The sequence below is a fragment of the Asterias amurensis genome, chromosome 4, assembly GCF_032118995.1.
Source record: "Asterias amurensis chromosome 4, ASM3211899v1".
NCBI classification, from domain to species: Eukaryota; Metazoa; Echinodermata; class Asteroidea; order Forcipulatida; family Asteriidae; genus Asterias; species Asterias amurensis.
The window spans coordinates 24,893,723-24,921,482 of NC_092651.1; the positions used below are offsets into that span (position 1 = coordinate 24,893,723).

The window sequence follows — 27,760 nt, forward strand, 5'->3', positions numbered from 1 at the left end:
TATTTCTTGCATTTTTCCGGCAATATCGACCAAGTGTATTGCTGCTGGTGTATTGCTGCTGGAGGCAACAAAACAACTAAAAATGGGTTAGTTTCCAAAGGGGTCCGGTCCGACGTCTTTTTCAGCGCTGTGCAGCAAACACTTCGAGCCGTCGTGCTTCAGATATCGCGCCTCGATTGACGTCACGAATAGCGCCCTCTCGGGTCGGGCCTACTTTTAAATTTGTTAATAAAATGGAAACTAAACTTTTTAGTTCATATTCTGCTCATCAAAACACATATTTAAGTGAAAAAAACTTTATTTTGACAAAATAACACTTCCAGGCGACTTTAAGTTCATTTGACTTTCATATTAGATTTCATAGCCACATTTGCTTTCCAATCAGGAGCAATATGTATTTTGAATAAACCCATGATATGGCCCGGACGTCCCTTGTTTCGTTATGTCAAGTACGCACAGGTTCTGTACTGTCTGATAAGTTTTCTTTTGTATATCCCAGAAATTGAATCTTAAAACTTGAATTAAGTAAATACATTAAGAAATACAAACAATTAAATATGCTTCGCAAGGGTTGATACGTGAGGGGATTGTGCCTTTAATGATACAAATATGGAATTCGGGACACGGTCAGAGTGTCATGAACACAAAATCACATTCGGCTCCAGGACCCTCGCAGCTGTTTGTTCCTTGGAAAATAATAAAAAATATAAAGAATAAGAAGTGATGGCAGATGTTTTGAAAAAAAAAAAAATAACTTCATCGGCTACATCGCCCATAGATAAATCACAACAGACTCTGACTTTATGACAATTTCCAAATCTGTATAATGTCACAATTCCCCCTAAATAATTCCCCTGTTGGCTCAACTATCTACTACCTTCATCATGGTGCAGCCATCTTGAATTTCTCCCACTTATATCAATGTTACCAAACCGAGGATGGAAGAACAAAATAGTCTGGTTCCTATTTGCAAAATAACTATTAGTATTCTTTATTGTTATTCGATACAAGGACAAAGATAGAGGCATCATGATAAAAGGTCTATACATCTACATTCATCACAATACACTAGAGGTCCCATTGCTTATTATTTGCATAGAAGAACGCACAAGGTAACCATAAACTATTCCACAATACTAACACAAGATTCATCTTTCTCAAATTGAAATTGCAGTGGAAGATCGCGGTCACTTAAAAGGTAGTCTCAACAAAGAGACAAACTTATCAGAAAAAAAAAAACCCAAGACGGATAACATCAAATTCCTCTCTCAAAACTTCCGACTATGTTTGTTCTTCTCCATAAACAAAAATCTATATAAAGCACCTTTTTGAAAACCGCTGTTAGTTACACACTTTATTAAAAAAGCTAAATCGGTGTTTTGATCGGTTGAAGAATGAGAGAACGTGAATGGAAACCCGAGCCACCGTTTTACAAAGATGACTATCGTCAGAACCAGGGGCATTCTCTAGCAGGTCTCAACTGACATAATTGACAATGTATCAACGCTTTCATCATCAAAGGAAGGGACGAACAGGTGTTTCGGAGGGAAAATAGTTCAATACTCGGCTTCAGATAGCGGAAGCTACGAGCGATTGTGAGTTTCGAAGGTGCACCGAAATCGATCTGCATAATAAGTGCATTGATATAAATACACACCGAACTTCCATTTCACATGTTTTGTGTGGGGACAAGCTGCTCATATATTATTTCGCAGCTACGTTCTAACCATTTAGAGACTATTTGTTTCTGTGTAGTCTTCGCAAAACTCACACAGACTTTGATAAATTAATACTATTAATTATTTAAACCAAATTTTGTTTGCAAAAAAAACCCCAAAAGAAATATAAGACGAAACAGAAATTAAAACTTGAATTTAGAAAATTTGAGCATTTCATACATGACTTTTACTTTGACCTCTTTATGTGAATGGAAGTAGATGACAGTTGCTGCCGTTTGTGGCCTTTATGATCTCTTAAATGGTTTGACTCCCAACCAGGGTGCCTTTTGGCGGCTTTCACAAATAACTGTTTCGGTCACTGATATAGTGTTTAAAGGCTTTGGACGCTATTGGTAATTATTCAAAATAATTGTGAGCATAAAAACTTACTTGGTAACAAGCAAAGGAGAGCTGTTGATAGTATACTACATTGTGAGAAACGGCTCTGAAGTAACGTAGATTTTGAGAAGAACTAATTTCTCACTAAAATGTTTGAACTTATTTCGAGACCTCAACTGAGGTCTCGAATTCAAGAATCTGAAAGCACACAACTTGTGCGGCAAGGGTGTTTTTTCTTCAATTATTCTCTCTCGCAAGTTCGACAGCCAAATGAGTTCAAGTTTAGTTTGTTATTTTATGCATATGTTGAGACACACCAATTGTTAGAATACTGGTCTATGAGAATTACCAAAGGTGTCCAGTGCCTCCAATGGCAAAATCAACCTAGACAATTATTGGTTACGCACCCAAGCCAATGTAACCAAATTGAGTTTGGATAGGGGCAGTAAGTATTTATTTTAAAACAGCAAGGTTGTTTCACTGAATACATCAGGAATGCAAGAAAGATAGGCGCAACGTTAGTATTGAAAGATTGTTAAAACACGATAATTATCGAAGAAATTACAGTAATAGATTTTCTTATGTATCATTTATTATTAAATGTATGCAACATTTATTACTTACACGAAATATTAAAACAAACATTGTACATATTTTAAATTGAACACTTTACCAGCAAACTATCTAAGTTGTTCAAAATTGTATATACAGCACTTACAATATTCTTTGGTTTATAAAAAAAAATTATGTGTAAACGAAAATCGAGGTAGAGTTTAGGTCATAAAACAATACAAAATTAGCACCACCCCCCTAAAAAAATAATAATAATAATAACAACCATTCCTGTCTCTACATCCAGAAAGGTCAGAAAAGTGTCTAGGTAAAATAAAAAGGTGAAGCATTTGAAGTTGGATTCAGACTGATTAAAATATAGTTCCAATGTCATGGAAATTATAGTTGTTGTTGTCAGGTCTATCCAGGGAGTGTTTTGGGGCAAATAACAAGTATTTACATATATTTTATTGAATATCTTCTCAACTAGTTCGATTGCTCAATAATTGATTTCATTTTGTTTCGTCTGCAATTACGATTGCGGCGTTGACATCAATTGCATTTTGGTTGTAACCTTTATAGTTATTGTATTAATATACAATGCACGTCCTTTCCTTAATCCCTTCCCCCTCTCTTTTTCTATAAATGGATACTTGTTTTATGCCTCTGAAGAAGGTCCGGATTGGATCGAAAGCGAAGGCCATCTACCCTATTCATTAAATATACAATGCATGTTATATATGTGGATTCTGAACGAAGTGTCTAGGTCGGTTCATTACACTTTGACAAATAGCTTGTCTTTACACAAAATGGATAACTTAAAGGTCGTTTTTCCCTTTTTTGTTTTCCTATTCTAGAAAACTGTTCACCTATCGATGTAAAATTTATTGATTAGGTGAGTTTAACTTGAAACTGCACATTTGCTGCCTGCGATAAAAAGTAAACTACAGCCATGTGTTGTTCTAGAATTGTGCACTTTTTTAGCATGATCTTAGACGCCGTGATATCTGGGGGCATTTTGGCTTCTGGTGGTAATTTGTTGCATTGAGGGATAGTGCGTGGGTAAAGAGATTGTATGTTGAAGTCCTTGTTTGTTTGTGTTAAATACGGTAAATAACAAAGTGACTGTGTGGACGTGTCAGTCAGCATAATGTCCCTATTATCATGTGGACCTCTTTTCTTCGATTGTAGCGTTAAAAAAAACAATCACCCGATGCAGTTTTGTTCTACAAATTGTTGTAGAACAACACATGGCCGTAGTTGACTTTTTATCGCAAGCAGCAAATATGCAGTTTCAAATTAAACTCACCGAATCACCTGATGAAGTTTTGTTCTACAAATTGTTGTAAATACCAATAGAAATCGCCTGGAACAGTGGCCTATACTCGTCTGGCCATAGTTAACTTTTTAACATATGCGGCAAACATTTTCTCCGTGCAGAAAATTAAGCTTACACCTAATGACCTGATGCAAGTCTGTTTTTCGAATTGTTTTATAGTACCAATAGAAATCAAAATCGTCTACAAAATAAAAAGTAACTTTAAGATGTTTTCATAACCTCTGCAATTAAATCATCGACCCCACCGCTGGTCACCGTTATATAGTAGCCCCAGTACACAATGTTTAACACCAGGAACACAAACGGGAATGCTTTCCTTGACCTCTGGTCCACCGCCCCTGGGTCGATGCCGATTTCTCCAAAGGAAGCACAGCTTGGTCCGCACATCTCCTCACATTTACTCATGTTGTTGTGGGTCTCCCTCTGCGGGAGTCGCCTCATGGGCTTGGCCTGGGGTGAGCCGCGTTCTGCGGCGCGGATGTACGAGGAGCGTCTGGCTCCGCCTCGGTTCATGTCCGAGTTTGAATAGTTGGATGATTTGACGGCATCCTCGTTGACGAATGTTATCTCCTAAAATTCAAGGAAGTGCAAATTATCAACGAAAGTGTTCCAGGTTGTACCATTGACATCAGAACTTTAATATCTATAGAAACATAAATTACTGGATGCGACTTCATCGCCCACCAACCATGTACATCAATGGATGTTACATAGATGTGGTGCGTTGTCAGTGGAATGTGAACTGTTTATAATTTTCATTTTAAAACTGCATCATCTTTCATTACTGATTGAGATAAAAACACGGGCAGAAAAAAACCCAATCGATTTAAACGGACTACACCTGCATCATCCGATTTAACGTGCCGGAATAATGTTCTGGATTCACCATAAAACGCCACTTCTACCAACTGAGCTATCTGTGGCTCAATGTTGGCACCGGCGGTCTCCCTATGTTGGCAATAATCTGTGTTCCAAGGTGCCAGGCAGAAGCAATTCAAAACCTGTATAAAATCTGTACAACTACTTTATCCAGGGATCACACCCAAATTCATGATTACAGCCTAAGAAAGCTGTAGCAGAGTAATCACCTTATTATAAACCATGCGAGGAAGACTGACTGTGTAAACTAATTTTGGTTTGAGCAAAGAAAAAGGTATCTTTCAGCTGAACTTGGGTTGAGCAACTCAACAACGAAAACAAAAAATTTGGTTTGCGGAAATGCCATGTGTGTATGTACTTGCCAAGTAGAGTTTGTTCTTGGAGAAATGTCTTGACTTATTCTACTACCGCGGAGTAGATTTATCAGATGTTCGGGAGACTTCTCAGTTCTGAAAAGAACTGTCCAGCAAGGGGCTGGTCGAAACATCGAGACCAATTCATCAAGAGCTGACTCCGCGGTAGTGCAGTTAATTACGATCCTATAATAAGCTTAGTAGTAGTCCCAGCCAATTTTCTATACCTTCCGCCCGGGTAGTAGTTAAAAAGCAGGACAGTTCTTTTCAGAACTGAGAAGTCTCCCGAATATCCGACAAATCTACTCCGCGGTAGTAGAATAAAGAAAGACATTTATTTAAGAACAAACACTACCTGGCAAGTAGAAACACAAATGGTGTTACCGCAAACCAAATGTATATTAAAAACCTTCAACTTACAATTTCATTGTGTTTCTTGTCCACGCTGTAGACGCTACATGGTGACCCACTGCTCTTTGATACCGTTGAATGGTTCCCAATCTCCCTGGACTCTTTAAGTTTCCTCCTCGCCTCCTTAAACCTTGGCTTCTCGTAGTAACTCACCAGAGCAAACTCTAACAGAGCAGCGAAGACAAAGAAGTAGCACATCCCCAAGAAAATATCAATTGCCTGATTGAAAGTAAAAAAAACATAACCATCATAAACTTATCAAAGAATAAAACACAAGAGAAGCTGATTTGTTAACTTTTAAATAATGTTGGGTTGAACTAATAGGAAGAACGCCAACAGAGGGCCATGCAGCTCAGTTGGCGGAACGCCTGTACGTTGTTCTTTAAGTCGTTGGTTCAAACGAAAACTGTTAATTATATTGTAACATGTCGGTCTATTGTTTTACAAAATACCTTGGCATCAGGGGTAACAACCAGGAGCATTAATGTTAATTGTCAAATCGATCAGCATTCACACTTCATGTGACCCAACATAATATACATTATTACCAAACCTGCGAAAGTTTAAGCTCAACCATTCACCGGAGTAACTGAAAATTACAGTTACTCTCTTGTACTTTTTTGGTAAAGATTTCATACTTTTAAAATGTAATAAATATTTAAATTAAAGCCCTCATTGGATATTGTTTGTTGTGAAGATAATGTCATTTTTTCTTCTTCTTTCAAGCCGTGGTTTAATAATGTCCATCTGTAATGTCCTTTTGTATTATCTCTTCTTTAAATGTGGCCTCAGGATATAATAATAATAACAACAATAATAACACAGCATTTTGAAAGCGCACTTAAAAAGGCGCTGGTAAAAGACCAAGAAGAGAATTTCACTTAAAGTCACCTGGAAGTGGTATTTTTTCAAAATAAAGCTTTTGTCACTAATATATGTGTTTTGATGAGTGGAATGTGAATAAACAGTTAACTAAGGTTTAAAAAAAATCAGTTCTTATGTTATTTACAAATTTAAGAGTAGACCCCGACCCGAGAGGGCGCTGTTCGTGACGTCAATCGAGGCAGACTTTGCCTGTAATGCGTAGAGTAAACACAATTGCAAAGTACATGTACGGACCAAGTCGTGAGTTTGTACGTTTCAAAACAAAAAAAATGTTTTTTGTTCCGGCGTGCTGACCAGGTGTATTGCTGCTGAATGCAGAAAAACACTTTTTGAAATGTACCAACTCACGACTTGGACGTACATGTACTTTGCACGTGTGTTTACTATACGCATTGCAGGCAAAGTCTGCCTTGATTGACGTCACAAAAGGGGTAGGCGGAGTCAGCCCCCTAAACAACTTTATATATTTTTTAATCATATAAATCGTGACAAACAATTACTAAACAAATTGTTTTATTGTTCGTAAGCATATACTCTTATGTTTGAAAGAAAACATTTTTTATTTCCAGGTGACTTTAATATCTGCATGGGTTAATCTGAAGAGATGGGTTTTGAGAGAATGTTGGAATCGTGAGATGTCATGTGTGTCCTTGAGATGTTGAGGTAGAGAGTTCCAGATAGATTAACTCGATAGTAATTTAGTTTACTTTAAAAAAAACTTTCAGGGGTGCTACTTGTTTTCTCTGTTTTTGTTCTCTCTCCTGAGAGAGAACAAAACCTCGTCTTTACCGTTTTTATTGTATGTACCTGCATTTTTACCTGTGAAATTAATAAATGAAATTAAACTAAATGAAAATCAAATTTTAGACGCTAATCATCTTGCAGCTAAGAAGCTGAAATTAATGATGTAACTTCCAGACGCAGACCTGCAAGGGCGCCTCTGGGTGGCTATAGACACATCGACCCATAATAATGGCTGCAGAACCGAAGTGCCACTGGAGAGAACCAACGCACAACTGAACCTAGCTGGGAATCGAATCAGGGCCACTGTGAAAATAGACGAGCACTTTACTCCCTAGCCACCCATGGCACACTAGATATTGATTCTTGCTGTACATTTAAGATGGTTGTATTGTTGGTTTGATTTTTACTTTGTTTTTGTAATATTATTAAAGTCACCTGGAAGTGGTTTTTTTTTCAAAAGAAAGCTTTTGTCACTAATATAAGTGTTTTGATGAGTGGAATGTGAATAAACAGTTAACTAAGGTTTTAAAAAAATCAGTTCTTATGTTATTTACAAATTTAAGAGTAGACCCCGACCCGAGAGGGCGCTGTTCGTGACGTCAATCGAGGCAGACTTTGCCTGTAATGCGTAGAGTAAACACAATTGCATAGTACATGTGCGGACCAAGTCGTGAGTTTGTACGTTTCAAAAAAAGAAAAAATGCCGACCAGGTGTATTGCTGCTGAATGCAGAAAAACACTTTTGAAATGTACCAACTCACGACTTGGACGTACATGTACTTTGCACGTGTGTTTACTATACGCATTGCAGGCAAAGTCTGCCTCGATTGACGTCACAAAAGGGGTAGGCGGAGTCAGCCCCCAAACAACCTTATATATTTTTTAAACATATAAATCGTGACAAACAATTACTAAAAAAATTGTTTTATTGTTCGTAAGCATATACTCTTATGTTTGAAAGAATTTATTTATTTTTTTCCAGGTGACTTTCAGGTCTGAGCCTTTCATGGCCGAGCGGTTTTACAGAGAACTAAGTCCAAGGCCTGCCGTCGATTTCACAAAACTCTTCCTAACTTAAGATTAACCTTAGGACTTAGGACGAGTCCCAACCCTGCACTGTAGCATGCGGACCTTAAGATTAGTCCTAAGTTAAGACGAGTTACTCGTCCTAACTCGATATAAGACGAGTCCATAACTCTTTGGTAAATCGACCCCTGGTGGCTGAGCTATCACAATGTGCATTCGAATCTCGATACAAGTATACCAATGTCCTTAGTAAAGACACTCTGCTGTTATTTCTCATTGACGTTTTTATCCCGAATTATGGTATATGCCGAGTAATAAGTAGAATAAGAAGTGAAAGAAGTAGAATTTAGAGTAAAATTAGAGTAAAATTAGAAGTAGAAGTATCAATACAGAGCTCGAGTGTTTGTTACATTATAGCCTTTGTAATCGGAAGCGCGTTTGCATCAAGTTCCACAAGAAAGAATTTTCCTTTTTAAAAAACTCCACCTTTAAAGGTGAAGTCACGTGACATTTGATGACGTCATTAGAACAGGACCTTCAATTATTAATCTGTCCAACTCTGAAGAGGAAATCAATAAAATCTTGTGCACATTTTTTTACCTTAACGTATGAGAGTTTTGGGAGCGATGACCCGGCATTGCCCATGAGTGTAGTCATGGTGAGTACGGTTGTGATCCCCAGAGCGGTACGGGCCGGAGTCGAAGACCGTGGAATCCAGAAGGACACCCAGGAGACGATGACGATCAGGGTGGACGGCATGTAGGTTTGAATCAGGTAGTAGGAGATCTCGCGACCCAGGTAGAAATCGGCAATCAGCTGGGAGTAGTTACCAACTGCAGGAGAGGGGGAGGGGGGGGGGGGGGGTGAAGATGACGTGTAAATTTGGGGCCAATTTTATAGAGCTTCTTTTAAAAAGAAGCTCAATCACAACATAATATTATTTGCGGTTAAGCGAACAACATTGCCAGCCGACATCCTAAAAACATGTACAATCTGTGACTTGAACCCTTCTTATGTTTTTGCTCAGCAGACAAATTCTGAGCATTATTTCTAAGCTTAAGCAGCTATATAAAATCTAAAGCCTAATTTCATGAAGCTGATGAGCAGAAAATACTGCGTAAATAAATACTTGGTTGCAGCAAGAAATTATGTGGGAGCTTCAAATAATACCTTTATAAAATTTGACTGGTATCTTGTTTCAGCCAAGCAATTATTTGTCCGTGTTTAGCAAGTTTTTTTGCGCTTTCAGGCTTTGTGAAGTTGTGTAGTCATGTAAGCAGACCCTTATGCCTAATCAGCGTTTAATTTGCTAAAATTTAGTCTAAAAACCCTTTCAAAAAAAAAAAAATTATTTGCTCATCCTCTTGTGCAAAGGTATGGTTTCGTTTGTTTTTGCTTTAACCGATTGTTCGACGAGTGACCTCTCATCACCAAAATCAATCGATGAAAACTATGACTGCAGCGACAGAACCACGTCAAGGGAGTATCATATTATTCTGAAGTCACTGTATTGTTATGAATTGAATCCCTTTAAATACCCTTTCCACCTCATTATGCTGTAGTCAATCGCTGGATATGAAATATTGATGTGATTTTAAGACCAAGGAGACAGTCTTTGGGGTGTCAGTTCAGGGCCTTGTCTGGCCCGGCGGTCTGACGCTCCTGACGGCCTAGACGCCGGACCGAACGTGTAGTGCTTCTTAATTGTTTTCATTAACACCCTAGTGGCGTAACCCTTATCTTAAAAGACAAGAGTTCATGGCATCAGCTTGTATATATTTTGAGAGGAAACTCCCTAATTGGAAAACAATCTCATTGGGAAAACGTGCAATAATAAGGAAAACAGCCGCTGTAAAGAAACATTCCCTAATAAGGAAACACTCCTTATAAAGGTAAACATCCTCAAACTGGGAAACAAACAACCCCTTCAACGTGCCATAATACGAGAAATATTCGCTGTAAAGAAAAATTCCCTCATTCGGAAAACACTCCCTCAGAAGGAAACAATATCTTAAAAAGAATCACTCCCTAATTGGGAAAACACTCCCTAATAAGGAAACATTCCTTAATATACGAACATTACCTAATACATAAAATGATCCCGGAGATCCATTGAGAGACATTCCTTAGTTGGGAAAATCTTTCCTCATTGGAAAACATTCCCTATTTAGGAAAATATTAAGGAACCACTTCCTATTAAGGAAACATTCCTTAATAAAGAAAATGTTCCCTTACAACATTTCTTGACTTTAAATCAGAGCGATATAAATCGTTTACAGCGGTTTAACCCTGATATAACGATACTTACCGTAATACACTGCCAGATTGATGCGATGGCTGTTGCCTAGGAACTGAAACTGTGGAAGGGTCACGGCGGGGTCAACGTAGATTGGTGAATTCGGCATCCAATAATAATGAACATTCTTGTCGCTGTAAGCATCTGTAAATGTATACAATAATTTCATGTTTACTAACAATACAAATAAAAACAATATTTAATAATACAGTGTTTTGTATTCCGAAGAGTGGCTACTCTTTAAAGGCACTGGACACTATTGGTAATTGTCAAAAACAGTATTCTTACTTGCTGATCCCATCATAATGCACAAAATAACAAATCTGTGAAAATTTGGGCTCAATTGGTAATCAAAGTTGCAAAAAAACAGAGAATAATGAAATAGAAAACACCCTTGTTGCACAACTTTGTGTGCTTTCAGATGCGTATAATGAAAACACTTCAGCTGAAGTATTTTATTATTTGAGTGAGAAATTACCTCTTTCTCAAAAACTACGTTACCTCAGAAGGAGCCGTTTCTCATAATGATTTATACTACCAACAGCTTGCCATTGCTCGTTACCAAGTAGTTTTTTTGTGCTAACCATTTTTTATATATAGTAACTGAATCAAGCCAATATTGTCAATTGCCTTTAATAAAAGCAGTACTGTGAACAAGCTTCTTGATGGTCACACTTTACTAAACACTGATGCATCTGACATAAACAAACTTTATACGGATTCCATCAGAGATTCTGAACTCATTGTATCGTACACATCTGACATCACACTTCGAGGCTCGTAAGTTACGCCAGACACCTGCTTTGAGTGAGTGTATACGGATCCTTGCATTCATTCCACATGGGGATTTGCAGACAAATCGTACGTACAAATACATATGAAACAACATAACATGCATGTATACATGGTACAATTGAAGAAAAAAAATTGCACGCTGCAGCTGACAAAGTTAAACATCCCCTCGGACCAATCAAAACGCAGATGTGGAAAGTTTACGTCACTGCACGTTTATCCAATGAAATCAATGTGTCTGACAAAACCACTGCCTGTCCCGGGGGAACCGTCTAAACTCATGGCTGGACCCTATCCTTTTTCCCGTCAGGACAAACAGAGGAATGGCAGAGGTGAAAGGGTTGCAGGAAATAAAGGACACTCAACCCAGTCAGGGCTTTGTGAACACGACAATTTGGAACTTGACAATGGACATTTCAAAAGCAATCAGCATGTTCTGAAAGCGTTTCTCACTGCAGGGCTTTGACAATAGGGTTGTTGAAAGGTTACGAGAAGTTTATAAAAGTGTCACCATACAGAAGTAAAGAAGTGTTTGTGATTCGTATGTAGAAACAAACAGAGATGTGCACGTGCACTTACAGCTTTCCATTGTGAGCGAACAGCGTTGTTGATCCATAGGGAAGAATGCAAGGTTCATGGCACAACTCGCCGTAACTGTTAACCTGTGAAAGATTAATAAGTAACTGTTTTAATTAGGGAAATTATTCAACATTGGCTGTAAGATGACGGTAAGAGACACAGGAGATGATAATCCCAGCTGGCTGGGGAACCGATGTTGCTTAGAAGAAGTGCATTGGGCGTGTTTTTGTTTTAAATACACTGGACACTATTGGTAATTGTCAAAGACTAGCCTTCACAGTTGGTGTATCTCAACAAATGCATAAAATAACAAACCTGTGAAAATTTTAGCTCAATCGGTCATCGAACTTGCGAAATGATAGTGAAAGAAAAAATTAATACCCTTGTCACACGAAGTTGTGTGCGTTTAGATGGTTGATTTCGAGACCTCAAGTTATAAACTTGAGGTCTCGAAATCAAATTCGTGGAAAATTACTTCTTTCTCGAAAACTATGGCACTTCAGAGGGAGCCGTTTCTCACAATGTTTTAGACCATCAACCTCTCCCTATTACTCGTCACCAAGAAAGGTTTTACGTTAATAATTATTTTGAGTAATTACCAATAGTGTCCACTGCCTTTAAATCGTATAATATTCTCAACGACATGTCTACAGGTCCAGTGTGGCAGGGGATTGGGTTCCCCTTATGACGAACTACGTCACAAACTTCTTCTGATAGCGCCCTCTTTTGAATCATCATAGATAGTTTGATTAGCTTCCCCGTGTCGACCCCGCGGTGCTTACTCGGGTGAGCCCCTGACTAGAGCTAATCGAACGATCACTCACCCTCTCGTGGTGACGTCATGCACCTTGGGCCAGCCCCAAAGTGACCCACACCACAAGCAGTGCACTTGGGGGCTGACCCATGTGAGCCCCTGGAATGACGTCAAAGCTATTCGAACGCACCGGGGGCAGACCGGGGTCGACCCAGGGAAGCTAATCGAACACACCCATAATTACCTGGTGCTGTACAATATATCCCCATTCTGCCTGATTCTGATCAGAGTATTCTTATAGATGACGTCATGAAACTTGGCCGATTTCTCATTGACAAAGTACGTGTCTGGTACCCAGAGTTTATCCACCATCTCTGAGTTCAGAGAGAGCTCGTCGACGATGTCGCCTGGGAATTTCAGCCTTTCATCGGTCCACAGCTGACGGAAGTACAGGTCCATGGTGTATTGCTGGACGACATAACACAGACCAAAATAAAATCACTATTATTGTAATGTTTAAGCCTCGGTGATGATCGGTAACATGATACTTTGATTACATGATAGAACTGTTTGTTTATGCGTTCCTTGACCTTTGACCTAAATATAAAGCATGGAGTGCTTGATGTATAAAGTATTACGATAATATTGGAAACCAGGTGGCAGCAGATAATTCCTTTGTTTTCGGTAATACGTGCTTTCCAAGAACTAGGGCACTTTTCGAAACGGCTGGATTTGTGTTTGGATTCAGCTCAGGCTAGTTTGGCCCTGCGGTTGTTTGGCAATTTATTATTAAGCATGTTTTGCGTATATGCGCCCATGCATTCAGAGAACGGAGCCTGAAGCCGAATCCAAAGCCGAAGCCGTGGTTTCGAAAAGGGCCTATAAATACACTAGGATTTAACGTGATACGTCTGCTTCCAATTGGTCTTCCATGAAATTGTGTTGCTAATAACATTTACGCATGCGTATACAGACAATCTTGATTGGTTAACGCCATTAAGTTGCGCACAAAACAGACCCCAAAAACGCGCATGGGTCACGACACCGTCAGCCCCTACAAACATGCGCGAAGTTTGTCACATTACAAAGCAAGTGTTAGTTAGCACGTGCAATTATGTATATTTCCCTTATGGGAAAGGTGTTTTGTGTACTAAACGTGAATTTTGAAGATAACATTGATTTTGTTGTTGATGTTTTAGAAATTAATTTAGGGAAACCAGTCAAATGAAGTACCGGGGTGGATTTCACAAAGGTAGTCCTAACTTAGGACTAGTCCTAGGCAATGCTAAAAGATAGGACCAGTCCTAAGTTAGGATGAGTTACTGGTCCTGACCAGTCCTATCTCTTAGCATTGCCTAGGAATAGTCCTAAGTTAGGACTACCTTTGTGAAATCCACCCCTGGTAGTGTTAATGGAACATTATTGCGTGGGTATTTTGCAGAAGTTAAAGTTATAAACTTGCAAGGAAACTGAAAATTCGATAAATTTGTTCATACTATGTATATATACTTGTCTAAGTATAATTATCTGACTTTTAGACTACATAACCGTCAAGTGAGTTACATGAAGTCTTGTACACCTTACTTAAACATCAGCGTATCAGGGTCAAATTAAACAGAGCTGCTTAATCACAAAAGTAGTTAAGCAAAAACAATGATGCTAACCATAAAAGGGTTCCATGGCGAAATACTATGCAACGTGTGCAATATGAAACTGGTATCTTGTCTATTTGCCTGGCGGAAATATTTTAGGCAATGTTTTTCTTCTAAGCTAATGAACAGTTTTATCTTACCATCTGAGCTTCCGACACGGGTCCCAAACTGTAGACATACATGCTGATATTAACCGGTAGAGGGTCACCTACAAAAAGAAATGATTGAAAAAAGAAAGAAAAATAGTTTAAATGCAATAAAAAAAAAACTTACTAGGTAAGAGATACAACTTAATACAGCTTTAATGCAGTGGACACTTTTGGTAATTGTCAAAGACTAGTCTTCTCACTTGGTGTATCCCATCATATGCATAAAATAACAAACTTGTGAAAATCGGCCATCGAAGTTGCGAGAAAATGATGAAAGAAACACCCCTGTTGGACGAATTTGTGTGCTTTCAGATAGGAATAAAAGACTTCTAGCTAGAAGTCTTTTATTATTGTTAGTGAGAAATTACCTCTTTTTCAAAAACTACGTGTACTTCAGAGGGAGTCGTTTCACACAATGTTTTACAATATCAACATCTCTCAAATGCTCTTTACCAGGTCAGTCTTTAGGTTCATATTTGTCTTGAGTAATTACCAAACGTGTACCTTCCCATTAAATAAGTATATTGTATTCTGAGATACATTTCACTTCGGTGTACTGCGGTTGTGAAACAAAATATCACTTTTTGTACAAATTGAGTCTGAGAAGCGTTAATGACGTAACACTTCTTACATTGTGTAGTCCAATTCTAGATTATTATTCTAAAGTGGACACAACCGCTCCGGAGTTTCGGCTATCAAAAAGGCTACCTTTTGAAAGTATACAATTATAACAATTTAGTGTTGTGGTAGGCCTAACTATATGTTAAAGACACTGGACACCATTGGTGATTGTCAAAGACTAGTCTACATAGTTGGTGTATCTCAACATAAGCACAAAATAACAATACAGTGAAAATTTGAGCTCAATCGGTCGTCGAAGTCGCGAGATGATGAAAGAAAAACACCCTTGTCGTACAAAGTTGTGTGCGATCTAATGCTTGATTTCGAGACCTCAAATTCTAAACTTGAGGCTTCGAAATGAAATACGTGGAAAATTACTTCTTTCTCGAAAACTTTGTCACTTCAGAGGGAGCCGTTACTCACAATGTTTTATACTACCAACCTCTCCCCATTACTTGTAATCAAGAGAGGTTTTATGATGATAATTATTTTGATTAATTACCAATAGTGTCCATGCCTATAACTAGTGGGTTCCAACGGGAGACTTTGGGATGTTAGATAGATCGCATCAGACTTACCATGTTAGTTACCATTATTTACGCGGTTCTAAGCATGCGCATAATTATTACCGACAACAATTGATTTTACCTGGTAAGTCTGCTGCCACCAAGCGTCTCAAAAGTCCCACATTACCTCACGTATACCATCCTCTATAGTTCGCTCGTCCCCAGCGCCTTGCTTCAACCAAAGGCGCTGGAATGGGCAAACGTATCATGCACTGTCATTGGTTTAATAATGCGCAGTCCCACCATGCATCACACTCACACTGCGCCATATTTCTATGCACTGCATACATGACGTACTTCCTGAACAAGAATCTGTGCAAGCGATTAGCCCATCCCAGCGGTCCTGGATAGACTGGCCGCTGGGGCCGAGCGAAGCTTTATAGCTGGTAATCTTTCGTTCGGAAGGTAATGTTCTGAATGTATTACTACGAATATCTACAGGGATGCTTATAGACCTGTCGCTAATTAAAGACCGCCAATAGAGGGCTTTGATACTAACGAGTAATGTAGGTCGCAGGCCTATTTCATAGATTCGAGAAAGTTCTACAAAAGTTCACCTTCAAATATTGTTTTACGACAAAAATATGCCATGATAAGCGGTAAACAAAAGAACGAAAATAATGTTATGTCGGGATTAGAGCATCTAACATTTTGTAGCCACACGAAAATAAATGGCATTTGCAAAGTATTTCGTACATGGCATTTGGAAACAGCTTTCCGCTGTACTTTTTGTTTAAAGCACCATGTGTCACACTTTGTTTTAAGAGAGAAAAAAAAACTGAAAACAAATTCAAATCGGCGAAAATCAGGGAATGCAATTAGTTTTACCTCGTCTTATTCATGTCTAAATCATGTATTTTTTGTTGGTACATTTATTTATGTATTTGGTTACACATCCAACAGCACACTTAGCACCAATTGAACGTAGTGAGCCATGAATGTCGATGATGACGCCCCTGGGGCAAAAACAAGAACTTTCTTATTTATGCAAAAGACAACCAAAGCTCGAAAGCTATGGTTTCATAACTAGATGTTATGAGAAGTGTTTTGAAGTGAGAACAAGTATCTACTTGTGTAAAGTTGAAGTGGGACGCTGTCCCAAAGAGATGGCCCGGCATACGAAAGACGACCAGTAGTGCAAGGAACGTATATTGATATGGAGAAGGCCTGGTCATTTAAAGTGATGCTGCAGTAAATTAAAATAGAACAGTTAATTTTGCTGTCATATATTTGTGATGTATGTATTGAACATCAATAAAATGTGTTTTGTTTATTCCCGACATATCTGAATTGCGTGATGAGCGAATAAGTCATGCCCCCCCCCCTTTTGTGGATTGTTACCTCACCCTACCATCGATGTCACGTCGGGAATTCAAACATATCGTCGGCAAAAAGAGTCTGGTCCTTAACTACACGCGCCTATGTACCAGGCCACACAGTGTACACGTCTCTATTATATGCAAATAGCCGGGGAGCCCGACGGCTCGGGTTACCGACATGACGTCACGTTTATGCAAATAAAGGGGCCATTTTAGGGACGGGTGTGTTCCCCTAATCTCTTGAAAACCATTTATAAAATACTTTCGCATTTAATAAAAAATAATAAAACATATTTCAGGTTTAAAAAGTCATGTTTAATCGTTTAAATGAAAAGAAAAAAAACATTGCAGTCACCCTTTAAGGAGCGAGGCAGTCTGGGAGGTTTACACACATTATTCAAGTAATTTGGTTTGAGGAATGTTTTGGTGAGGAATAAATATTATTTGGTTTACGGCAACACCAACTACACAATTTTCACAGGTTTGTTTTTGTGTATATGTTGGGATACACCATGTAAGAACACTGGTTGTTGACAATTACGAGAATTACGAATTTGTTTTAAACACATGTCATGACACGGCGAAACGCGCGGAAATAAAGGTGGGGTTCTCCGTTGTTTTCTCCCGACTCCGATGACCGATTGAGCCTAAGATTTCACAGGTTTGTTATTTGATATAGAAGTTGTGGTACACAAAGTGTGGGCCTTGGACAACACTGTTTACCGAAAGGTTCCAATGGCTTTAAGTAGCGCAGAGTACAAGCAAAATGCCCTGCTTACCCGTGAAATACGCTTGACGTAAGCGCAGAATTCCGTGCTTCCATTAAGCGCAAATTATTTGCTTAAGTTAAGCATAGCCAGGCAATTGGGCCCGGTCATCCTCTATCATGTACAGTTATCTAGAAACTCTGCTATGAAGTCAATATTTATTGATCAGGAGTTACGCGCGTACTGTCAAGATAGTTCATTCAATTGTTGTTGCTTTTACATTTTCGGGTACGGTTCGATCAAAGAGATTAGTCTTCCAATCAATTAGGGATGTGTCCCATGAATAAAGACTACATTCTTATTGGCAAGTTTACAAGAGGGCAAATATTTAGCATTGTTATGTAAAACCGTAACATGGTTCCCATGTATGAGAATCAATTGTTGAATTGAAGATTGGTTCTAATTGGTGCAATTGTCTTGAGAGTTGTTCATCGTAACTAAGGAGATGGGAATTGGCGCCGTGTGCTTCCACCATTAGAGTTTTTTGTATCCCCGCCCGTATTTTGTTGCGGAAATACCTGAATTTTCTCAATGGTTTTGTCGCTTCCATAGGTTTGTTCCTAAAATCGCCTTTTATCTCTGTGAAAGTATAAACATAGAGTTCTCATTTTGCAATAGTTCCCCTTCGAAGACGAAACCTGGTGCTAAAAACGGCCACTGCCAAAAAACTCACAATTTGACTTATTTTGTTGTATCAAATAGAACTTAGAGCTTTCAAGTAATGGACTGACCTATGAGTATTTGAACACGTAGAATCTTTTGAGACATCAAACATGGGTAATATGCCTTTGATTTTTGTTTCCACAGAGCACGGGAAAGAACTGAGTATACAGTGCTGACACACATCAGTGCAACAGGGCAAAACCAAAATTAATATTCTTTATCTCGATGATTGTTGCCATCTATCATCATCAATGGCCATTTGGCCATTTCGGTAATACTAGGAATTAAGTGATTTCATGGGGTCATTAAGTAGCCAACTGCTCTGATTGCTGATCAGTAGCATCCATCAGTACTGGCAACTATTGGAATCAAATTTGCGTGGACTTATTCCAATACGTATCTTAAGTAGGATTTGAAACTTTCCATGGTGGAAAATATGGTATTGAAAGTTTTGCGGCAACACCATGTAATGACTAAAGCTTTCTCCAGAAGACAATCAAAGTATACTGATCGAAACGTCGAGTAGAAACCAACGGTTTTTTCAGAACCACCCCAACTCATTCAGAGATGGTCATTACATGATGGTACCTTAAACCCTTTCCAAACGGATAGAATTAATGTTCACCTCCGTGAACGATGCGCCTGCACTGGTTTGTTTATTCATGGGAAACCTTCAAGTGGAACAGTGTTTTCCCAAAGGAGCTCAGCAGTCATAAACATTTATTAATATAAATAGAAACATGTACAAGACATTATACATATACATGTGTACATAACTGCATAAAAATTGCAAATGGCAATGGCGAATTGACACAATGGTTGTAATCATAGCCAAGAGGGAATCAAAATTAGCATTACATGGCTTTTAGGTAACACAGGTACAATTGCACTGGCAGAGTGTAGTGTTATTTACACCCTGATGTAGTTGTAATTTGCTTGTTTATATAATGATACAGACCCCATGTTGTCAATTTTAATACCAGAGTGTGTGCATGTATACATGAAGATCGGGGAAAAAATTTAAAAAGAAGAGAGGCAAATTTAGGTCATTTTTTGCAAATGAGCAGCCGATTTCGTTTTCATGCGTTCGAAATAAACCTGGTCTGCCTCTCCAGTTTGACTGCGTTTTTTAAATTCATAATTCGGCCATTCAATTTCGTTTTGAGTCAAGTCAAATTCCTTTAGCACTTTGTTCAATTTAGCGTAACGTCATTCGTTTTCGAGACACGCACGCCTAAAGAAGCGTCTGCAAATTCGATAGCTGCTTTGATAAATTGTTTTAAAAATTTAATGATTATTTTGTTAAATCGACTGACGCAACATTACATTTGACTAATCATAAAAATAATCGAATGACCCTTATCAGTAACATTCCATTTCGCGCGAAATAGAATTGCTCGGTGGTTAAATTGGCTGCTCATTTTCAGAAATTGACAGAGAAAACATATAATAGCTCTCTAATCTTGACAAAGGTATACACAAGTTCATGTTAAACAAACGTAGACATTTTAAAAGTAAATCAATCGGTCTCACCGCAGCACAATTCAATTAATTTAATGTCTTACGTTCCCCTCTTTCTTGTTGATAATGACAATTCATGACCCCATAACGATCGAAGACAAATAAATCTTCCTGCCTTGAGACTAAAGAGCAGTGTATTACAATGGTGACTTGTGGCGTTGAGTTCTTCGAACTGTTTGATATTATTTAGAGGAACACGTTGCCTTGGATCGGTCGAGTTGGTCTTTAAAAAGCCTCTGTAACCGATTATTTTAAAGGGCATTTATGGTTAGAAAGATAATGTAAAAGTAGAATACAATGATCTACACAAGTTGGCCTCGAAATTGCGTGGTTTTCGTTTTACTTTGCGAATTAACACGGTCGGCCATTTATGGGAGTCATTTGACTCCCATGGCCGACCGTGTTTAGTCGACGAGGAGGCATATCATATTTGTGTAGATCATTGTATTCTACTTTTACAACAAACGGTTACAAACGCTTTGTATAGACCAATTCGTCTGATCCAAGGCAACACTTTCATGTAACATCTCTATTGTTGTTTGTTTATAATTATTTTGTGTGTTGCATTTTATTTTATATTTTTATGTTCAACTTGGTGACTCAGTTTAATTATAATATAACAATGTGTTTCCTTTAATTGGTGTCAATGTATGATTCCGAAATTGTGGCTAAAGCTACGGCTGCAGCTAGCTTGGCAACAGCCGTAGCCGTAGCGATAGATGCCAATACGGGCAGGCCTTGGTGTACTTTGACATAAACTGGTAAACTTTTGTCGAGATTAACATTTTATTCTTAACCATTTCCTTCCCTTTCTCTGTCACAAACTGGGGTGTTTAAAGGCAGTGGACACTATGTGTAATTGTCAAAGACTAGCCTTCACAGTTGGTGTATTTCAACATATCGATAAAATAACAAACCTGTGAAAAGTTGAGCTCAATCGGTCATAGAAGTTGCGAGATAATAATGAAAGAAAAAACACCCTTGTCACAAGAAGTTGTGTGTGTTTAGATGGTTGATTTCGAGACCTCAAATTCTAAATCTGAGGTCTCGAAATCAAATTCGTGGAAATATACTTCTTTCTCGGAAACTATGGCACTTCAGAGGGACCCGCTTCTCACAATGTTTTATACCATCAACCTCTCCACATTACTCATCACCAAGAAATGTTTTATGCTAATAATTATTTTGAGTAATTACCGATAGTGTCCACTGCCTTTAAGTTGACAACATGTTGTGTTAATAGATACAAATAAAGACTCAAATTTACAACAGGGTGTACTGCAAACTGCCTCTAGCCACCGGGCAATCTCGGTGGTCTAGTTGGTATGACAACTCTCTAAAATTGCAAAGGTCATGGGTTCAAATCCCAAGCGAGTACATTTGCGTGAAGTTTTGTCACAAGAACTCGGGTAAGTGCTGAGTATAAAGTGCTAACACACATCGGTGTATATTTGGTTTAAACAAGTCTTTATCCCCAATGCAAGTTTAACATCTATTAAAGGCAGTGGACACTATTGGTGATTACTCAAAATAATTGTCAGCATAAAACCTTACTTGTTAACTAGTAATGGAGAGCTGTTGATAGTATAAAACATTTTGAGAAACGGCTCCCTCTGAAGTGACGTAGTTTTCGAGAAACACATAGTGAGAAGAATGGTCATTTACATTTACCAGTAGTGTCCAGTGTTTTCAAAAGGGTGAAACTTACACCAACATCTACAATGCAATTACATGACGCTGATGATGATTCCGCCTTGGGTATGTATGTGCGACAACATACATTTTTTCAATGTCATAACATCCCAGTTGTTGCAGTGTTCTATAATAAATGAGTGGATGTATTTACGATGCCTCGTACGAGTTTCTAGTGTTTATATTATTAATGAATGCTTGTGATTGCTGTTTGTGATTGTTGCAGTGTTCTATAATGAATGTGTAGATGTATTTACGATGCCTCGTACGAGTTTCTAGTGTTTATATTATTAATGAATGCTTGTGATTGCTGTTTGTGATTGTTGCAGTGTTCTATAATGAATGTGTAGATGTATTTACGATGCCTCGTACGAGTTTCTAGTGTTTATATTTGTAATGAATGTTTGTGATTGCTGCGCTCCTTAAGGAAAACAAAGAAACAGTCTTCCACTTAAACAATTTTCCCCCTTGGATAAACGCAAATAAATTAACAAATAACAAAATATGTTCAATAAATGCTACCGATCTTCTGCAAGCAGGGCAGCTGCATATACACATTTGTAAACACATACCTCAGTGTACGATGACGCGGAGATCTAGCTGTAACCACACATTCTGACATAGCCTAATACATTTACCTTTTACGAGTAAATTGATAGGTCTCAACGCAGCGCAATGATGGATCATTTCAATTAATTTGCTCCCATTTCTTGTTCATAATGACCATTTATGACCTCGTAAAGAGATAATTAGCATTGCTGTATTGAAACTATGAAAACCATTGTATTGCAATTGTGGCATGTGTCGTTGAGTTCTTCGCGATGTTCATGGGTATCTATTTTAGTAATTATTTGTGATGTGTGTTAATTTTTCAAACATAATATCTTGGTGACTTCTTACCATGTCATTCAACTGGATTGCCAGAGCTGGCGAAATAGTTACGAACTCGTTGTGTCATGTATTATATGTTCATTTGTCTGATTGTCTGTCTGTTTTGTTTTCTTGTCTGTCTGGCTGTTTTTGTTTTTTTTTTGTTTTTTTTGCAAGCTCATGCTCACCAATACTATCATTTCTACTCATGTATCCAACCAAGTAAAAACATCTATCGTATTTAATGCACCGAACACAATTATGTTTTGTCAAAGACCAGTAATCACATTTAGTAGATCACATAACACAAAAAATTTGACTTAATTTGTCATCAAATTTACAAGAGTAATCATTGAAAGAAAAAACACCCTTGTTGCACAAGTTTGTGTTTGTTTTGTTTTCAGATGCACAATAAAATGCTTCAGGCCTCAGATTCAAATGTTTTTATGAGAAATTACTTCTTTCTCAAAAACTATTACTATAGAGGGAGCCGTTTCTCACAATAATAATATCGACAGATTTTGACAGCTTTCCATGGCTCGTTACCGAGTTTAATAGCTTGTACCAATAGCTACACTATTACCAATTGTGTGCGGTGACTTTAAGGTGAAATACAACATTTGTGCTTACTATTTAAAAATGGTATGAATCTTACCTCCATAATTTGGACGTAACCTTTTGTCGTAACCTTCTAATAGACTGCTGAGTACAATGGAAACATTGTCGGCTTTGGTGCGTGCCTGTGGTGCAGTGTTACTAGATATTAAAAGAAGAAAAACAAAATCAGTCATGAAATAGTCTTGGAAAAATGCTACAAATCATAGACTAGAAATATTCCAAACACCTCGTGATCGTATATTCTGAAGCACACAAAGAAGTAGTATTACTGGAAGTGGAATAACTGTTTGTTAGCATGGTCGTAACGCCAAATTTCAGAAAGTGCTTTTAGCAGAAAATATTGCTAAAAAAATTTCTGATGAGCAAAAGCAAGCACACGACCGGTCACAGATTGCACTTGTGACATGGTATTTGGCTGGTTTATTATGATAAGCATACTTCTGAATTAAGCTACTTTTTGTGTGCTTATAAAACAGTTCTTTGCAAATGGGCCCCAAAACAAAAATTTGATATGCAGGCCTGTAAACGTTTTTGAATAAAGGCGAGTGTCACTCCAAAAACCGGGGTACTATAATAATTGACACAATAATTGGTGGTTGTGTCACGATGATACAAAGAAGATAAAAAAACAAAAACAAAACTTGTTAATTGGGTTTTAAAATAACACCAATTTCTTCCAAACAATTTACATTTGTGTTATTTCAACACCCTGGTGTTAATTTTTATTCTCTCTTCGGTATCTTTAATCTGTGCCAACACCTATGGTGTTAATGTTAATAACTCCAGCTTTTGCCGTACATTACAAAATGACCTCATGTAGATTCAATAATTGGGCTGGACATGGAACGGCAGCTGCATCAAGATTAGCAGCAGATCAAGATGGTTGGCGTATAATGATAATAATAATTAACTACTTTGATATAGCGCATACCACAAAGTAATTATGTCCGTCTGCGCTCTAGAGAAAAAGAAAAATAAAACCAACAAAATACAAATACAAGATGTAGGCCTACTGGAATACGAACACAAATGCAAGAATCAAGTGCGTTTTTTAAGCAATCTTAAACTTAACAATGGAGTCAATGTTTTTTTTTTAATGTTCCGGGAAATTGTTCCATAAAGTTGAGGCAATGTGAGCGAAGCTGTGTTCACCATATGACTTGGTCATCACTGGTTTTTGGAATAACAAACAAGTTCTTCTTATTTTAACGAAGATTTATTAAAGGTTTATAAAATGTTAACACCTCTATCGAATAAGTAGGCACATGCCAAATACTTAATAGGTTGACATTTGCAACAAGTCTTAGACCGATATTGTCTAAGCCCTAAATGTTGGATATGAGCAACAGCCTAACAACACAAATTGGAATTTGTAAACGGTATGCACGAAACTCCATTTTGAGAGGTTTGTCACAGATTTTAAAATTAATGTACTATATTAGGTAGTTGTCCTGCAATGAGGTAGGAATATACTTGACGTTGCTTCGGCGGGTATCACTAACTTAGTTAGAAAATGTGGAACCCACATGATAGAAAAAGCCAACTTTTAATACTACACTTAACAACCACCCGGGGCAGAATTGACGCGGATTCTGGATCTCAGGAGTTCTGACAGTTTCTGGGCAGGGTGACCTAGAAACTTGTTTAATGAGTCTGATCAGTCTGATACATTTCCGGGCAAAACTTACCCAGAAACGGGTCAGGCCCCCTCAGGACAAGAATCGGGGTCAACTCTGAACATGGAGTTTTTAGTGTGTACGACTTACATGAGTACACTGTTAAAGGAACATTACAGAATTGGTTTTTGCTAACAAAACAGTTGTTGGCAGTGTAAGCACTTTATGTAATCCACCATATACATAAACTGACAAACCTGTAGATGTTTGAGATCGATCGGCCATCTGGGTCACGAGAGAATAGTGAAAAACTGATTACAAATTTGGCATTGCATCGATACCAAAATAAAAATGAATAAAATGCTCTCTGAGCGATAAACTCCAAACGCGAAGTTAGATTACTTATTGCTCATCAAATATGATATTTCATGCAGAAATATTCCAAGGGATGTTTTCAACTAGCATCATCATTAGACCGTTTAAGTTTTATGTAAATCTGTGATCTTCACGATTTTTGTTTCTTACCAATTCTGTAACGTTCCTTTAAGAAAAATCAAACTTAAGATACCACCAAAAAGTTCGAGATATTCACACCATGGCCCCAAGTTCATAGAGCTGCCCAAACACCAACAAGTACCACGGCACAGCTAGTCCTACCGAAATAAGGTTTCAAGCCAAACAAACCATTCATAAGTATCATTTGTGGCTGGAATCCCACTCAGTTTTGCTAAGCACAAATTTCCAAAAGTAGCGTTGTTGCTTGAGCAGTTTTATGTCTGGGGACTCCAAGATCAATCAATTTGGGCAGCCCAAGTATAACACGCGGGAATATACACCATAGGAACGTGCATTATTTTGCTGTTGGTATAATTGTTGGCGTTCTCTAGTCAGATAAAGGTAGGTTCTATATAAATAATTATTAATAATGAAATTGAAACTTTACCTTATTTCAGCAGAAATTTCCACAGCACAGCACGGTACCAGAAAGAAGCACAAACAGACGACAACAGCCAAATAGAAGCACGAAAAACGCGCCATTCTGCAACTGTGGTTTCCAAGCCCTTTCGTCATACAGCAGTAGACCGAACGACCATCTTAAGCGCAAGTACGGGGAGCTTTCACCAAAGCAAGGTTTTTATGTATAACTGCGAGTCAAAGTAAATCAATAAAGGACTGGGCCCTTAATTCCCTACTTCACATCTCTGTTATATAACGGTGGAAAATGTTAGAGGGGGAATAACAAAATATCGATCGATTTCAGGAAGTTCTTCTTATAGTGAACTCACGTCAGGTGATCTAGATACTAATTAGAATTTAGTCAGTGCAAGATTGTACGTAAACGTTCGAGGGGTTTTTGTGTTGTGCCTTTTCCCCGTTACTATCCACGCGTGGTTTGCGGCTATAATTTGATGTTATTAAAAAGTATCTGATTGAAAAAAAAGAGGGTAGCTTAGTCACTAAGGGGGAGATTTCGCTCCGAAATAACATGTTTGGAAATCAGTGTTTTGTCGCGTACCAGGTCACGTGTGTTAAGGGTCGATCAGGTGGTCTGTGCGTGATTTGTGTTTGTTATTGCTTTGTTTTATGAGGGTTGCCAGTCGAAAGGTAACCTGGGGCGGGGACTGGGGAGATAAGAAGGGGTTGTGTAATAGGAATACCTCGTAGATAGGATCTTAAAGCAGATGAAATAGTTATTTGAACTAATTGTTTCGTGTGAGGTACAGCCATGTGGAAATCTCTCTTGAAGTTATTGCTCTGACTGGCGTTTTGGGGTTTTCTCGACGTTTCGACTAACGGTGTTCTGCTCATCTAAAAGAAAAATATGCAAAGGTAAACTAGACCATTTTAAGCAGCTCAAAAGTGAGGCAAAACACGAGCAGAAATTTGGCAAATTAAACTTTAAAAACTCTCGGGTCAGTGTTGATCCGGATTCGGTTCCCATGTTCCTGGGTCAATATAAGTTACGACCCGAAACCGAACTAGAAATTGATACAACTTTTTGCAAAATCTTAATTAAAATCTTTTTTACTTGTTTCGGGTTCAGCTTGACTCCAAAATGGGTCAGATTCCGAGTTTTTAGAGTGCTACCGGACACATCATGCGACATTGGAATGTGTGACAAACTTGAGCTTCTAAAGACCTTTGTCACGATGCTTCCATCTTGGTCATGTTCCTCATATCAAATAACAATAATGGATGCTTATAGCAGTTTTGCAAATAGGAACCAGACGACAATTATTGTTCTTCCAGCCTGGGAGAAATTCAACAAGGCTGCACCATAATAAAGGTCTATGATTATAACACTCTTACACGGATACAGGTACATCAGCCAACAGTTATGACTAATCAACTGCAGGTGAAAACCCTTAAAGGGTCTATGTATTTTTTGCAGGACAATTTTTTTTTCTCGTTTCAGTGATCATGAGACGACATTATTTTTACATGTTAAAACGTATTCCAATGACATTGTTTTACTCATTTCTCAAAAAGTACAGCACCTCAGCAACTAATATTTAAAGGTACGCTTCCTACATTATCTCCAAACGATGTAAGTTTAATGTAAATCTGTGGGTTTTGTGTTGCACCAAGTACCCAAATCCTTTAAAACTACTTTATAAACCCATGTAACATTTGTCGCTATTATAAAGCTGCAGGTGCTACATTCGCTCGAGAAGACGGCAGCCACTTGAGCGAAGAAACAAAACTATTCAGGAATTCCAAATCGCAAACATGAGCTCTCGGGAGTAATTATGAAATCTGTCTGGTGACACTGAAAAGACCGAGGTGTTTAAGTTGACACTATGGGTGTTCTCATATAATATTCTATACCATGGGAGAGAATCAATATTAACATCGTGGGGTGTTAAAACTAACACAAAGGTAATTGTTTTGTCAGAAACGCTCCAATTATGTGAATTTTGATTATTGCTCCGTATTTATGTGACAATACTAATGGTGTCAGTTTTAACACGCCAGTTTCTAAAATATAAAGTCTTCATACCAAAAGGAACTGATAGATTTGTTCACCACATTACGACT

The 27,760-nt window shown here is 38.1% G+C and overlaps 1 protein-coding gene across 1 annotated transcript; it reads right to left on the reverse strand.

The window, feature by feature from the left end:
- Positions 1-3,265: 3,265 nt before the first annotated feature.
- Positions 3,266-25,852, reverse strand: LOC139936045 (gamma-aminobutyric acid receptor subunit alpha-6-like). The gene is made up of 9 exons (XM_071930757.1): positions 25,665-25,852; positions 23,143-23,243; positions 14,460-14,527; positions 12,912-13,135; positions 11,914-11,996; positions 10,555-10,686; positions 8,847-9,079; positions 5,601-5,810; positions 3,266-4,518 (listed from the first exon to the last, which is right to left on the reverse strand). Exons 1-9 carry the CDS (start codon positions 25,790-25,792, stop codon positions 4,150-4,152), a joined length of 1,548 nt encoding a protein of 515 aa, XP_071786858.1. The 5' UTR covers positions 25,793-25,852; the 3' UTR covers positions 3,266-4,149.
- Between the last annotated feature and the right edge of the window lie 1,908 nt (positions 25,853-27,760).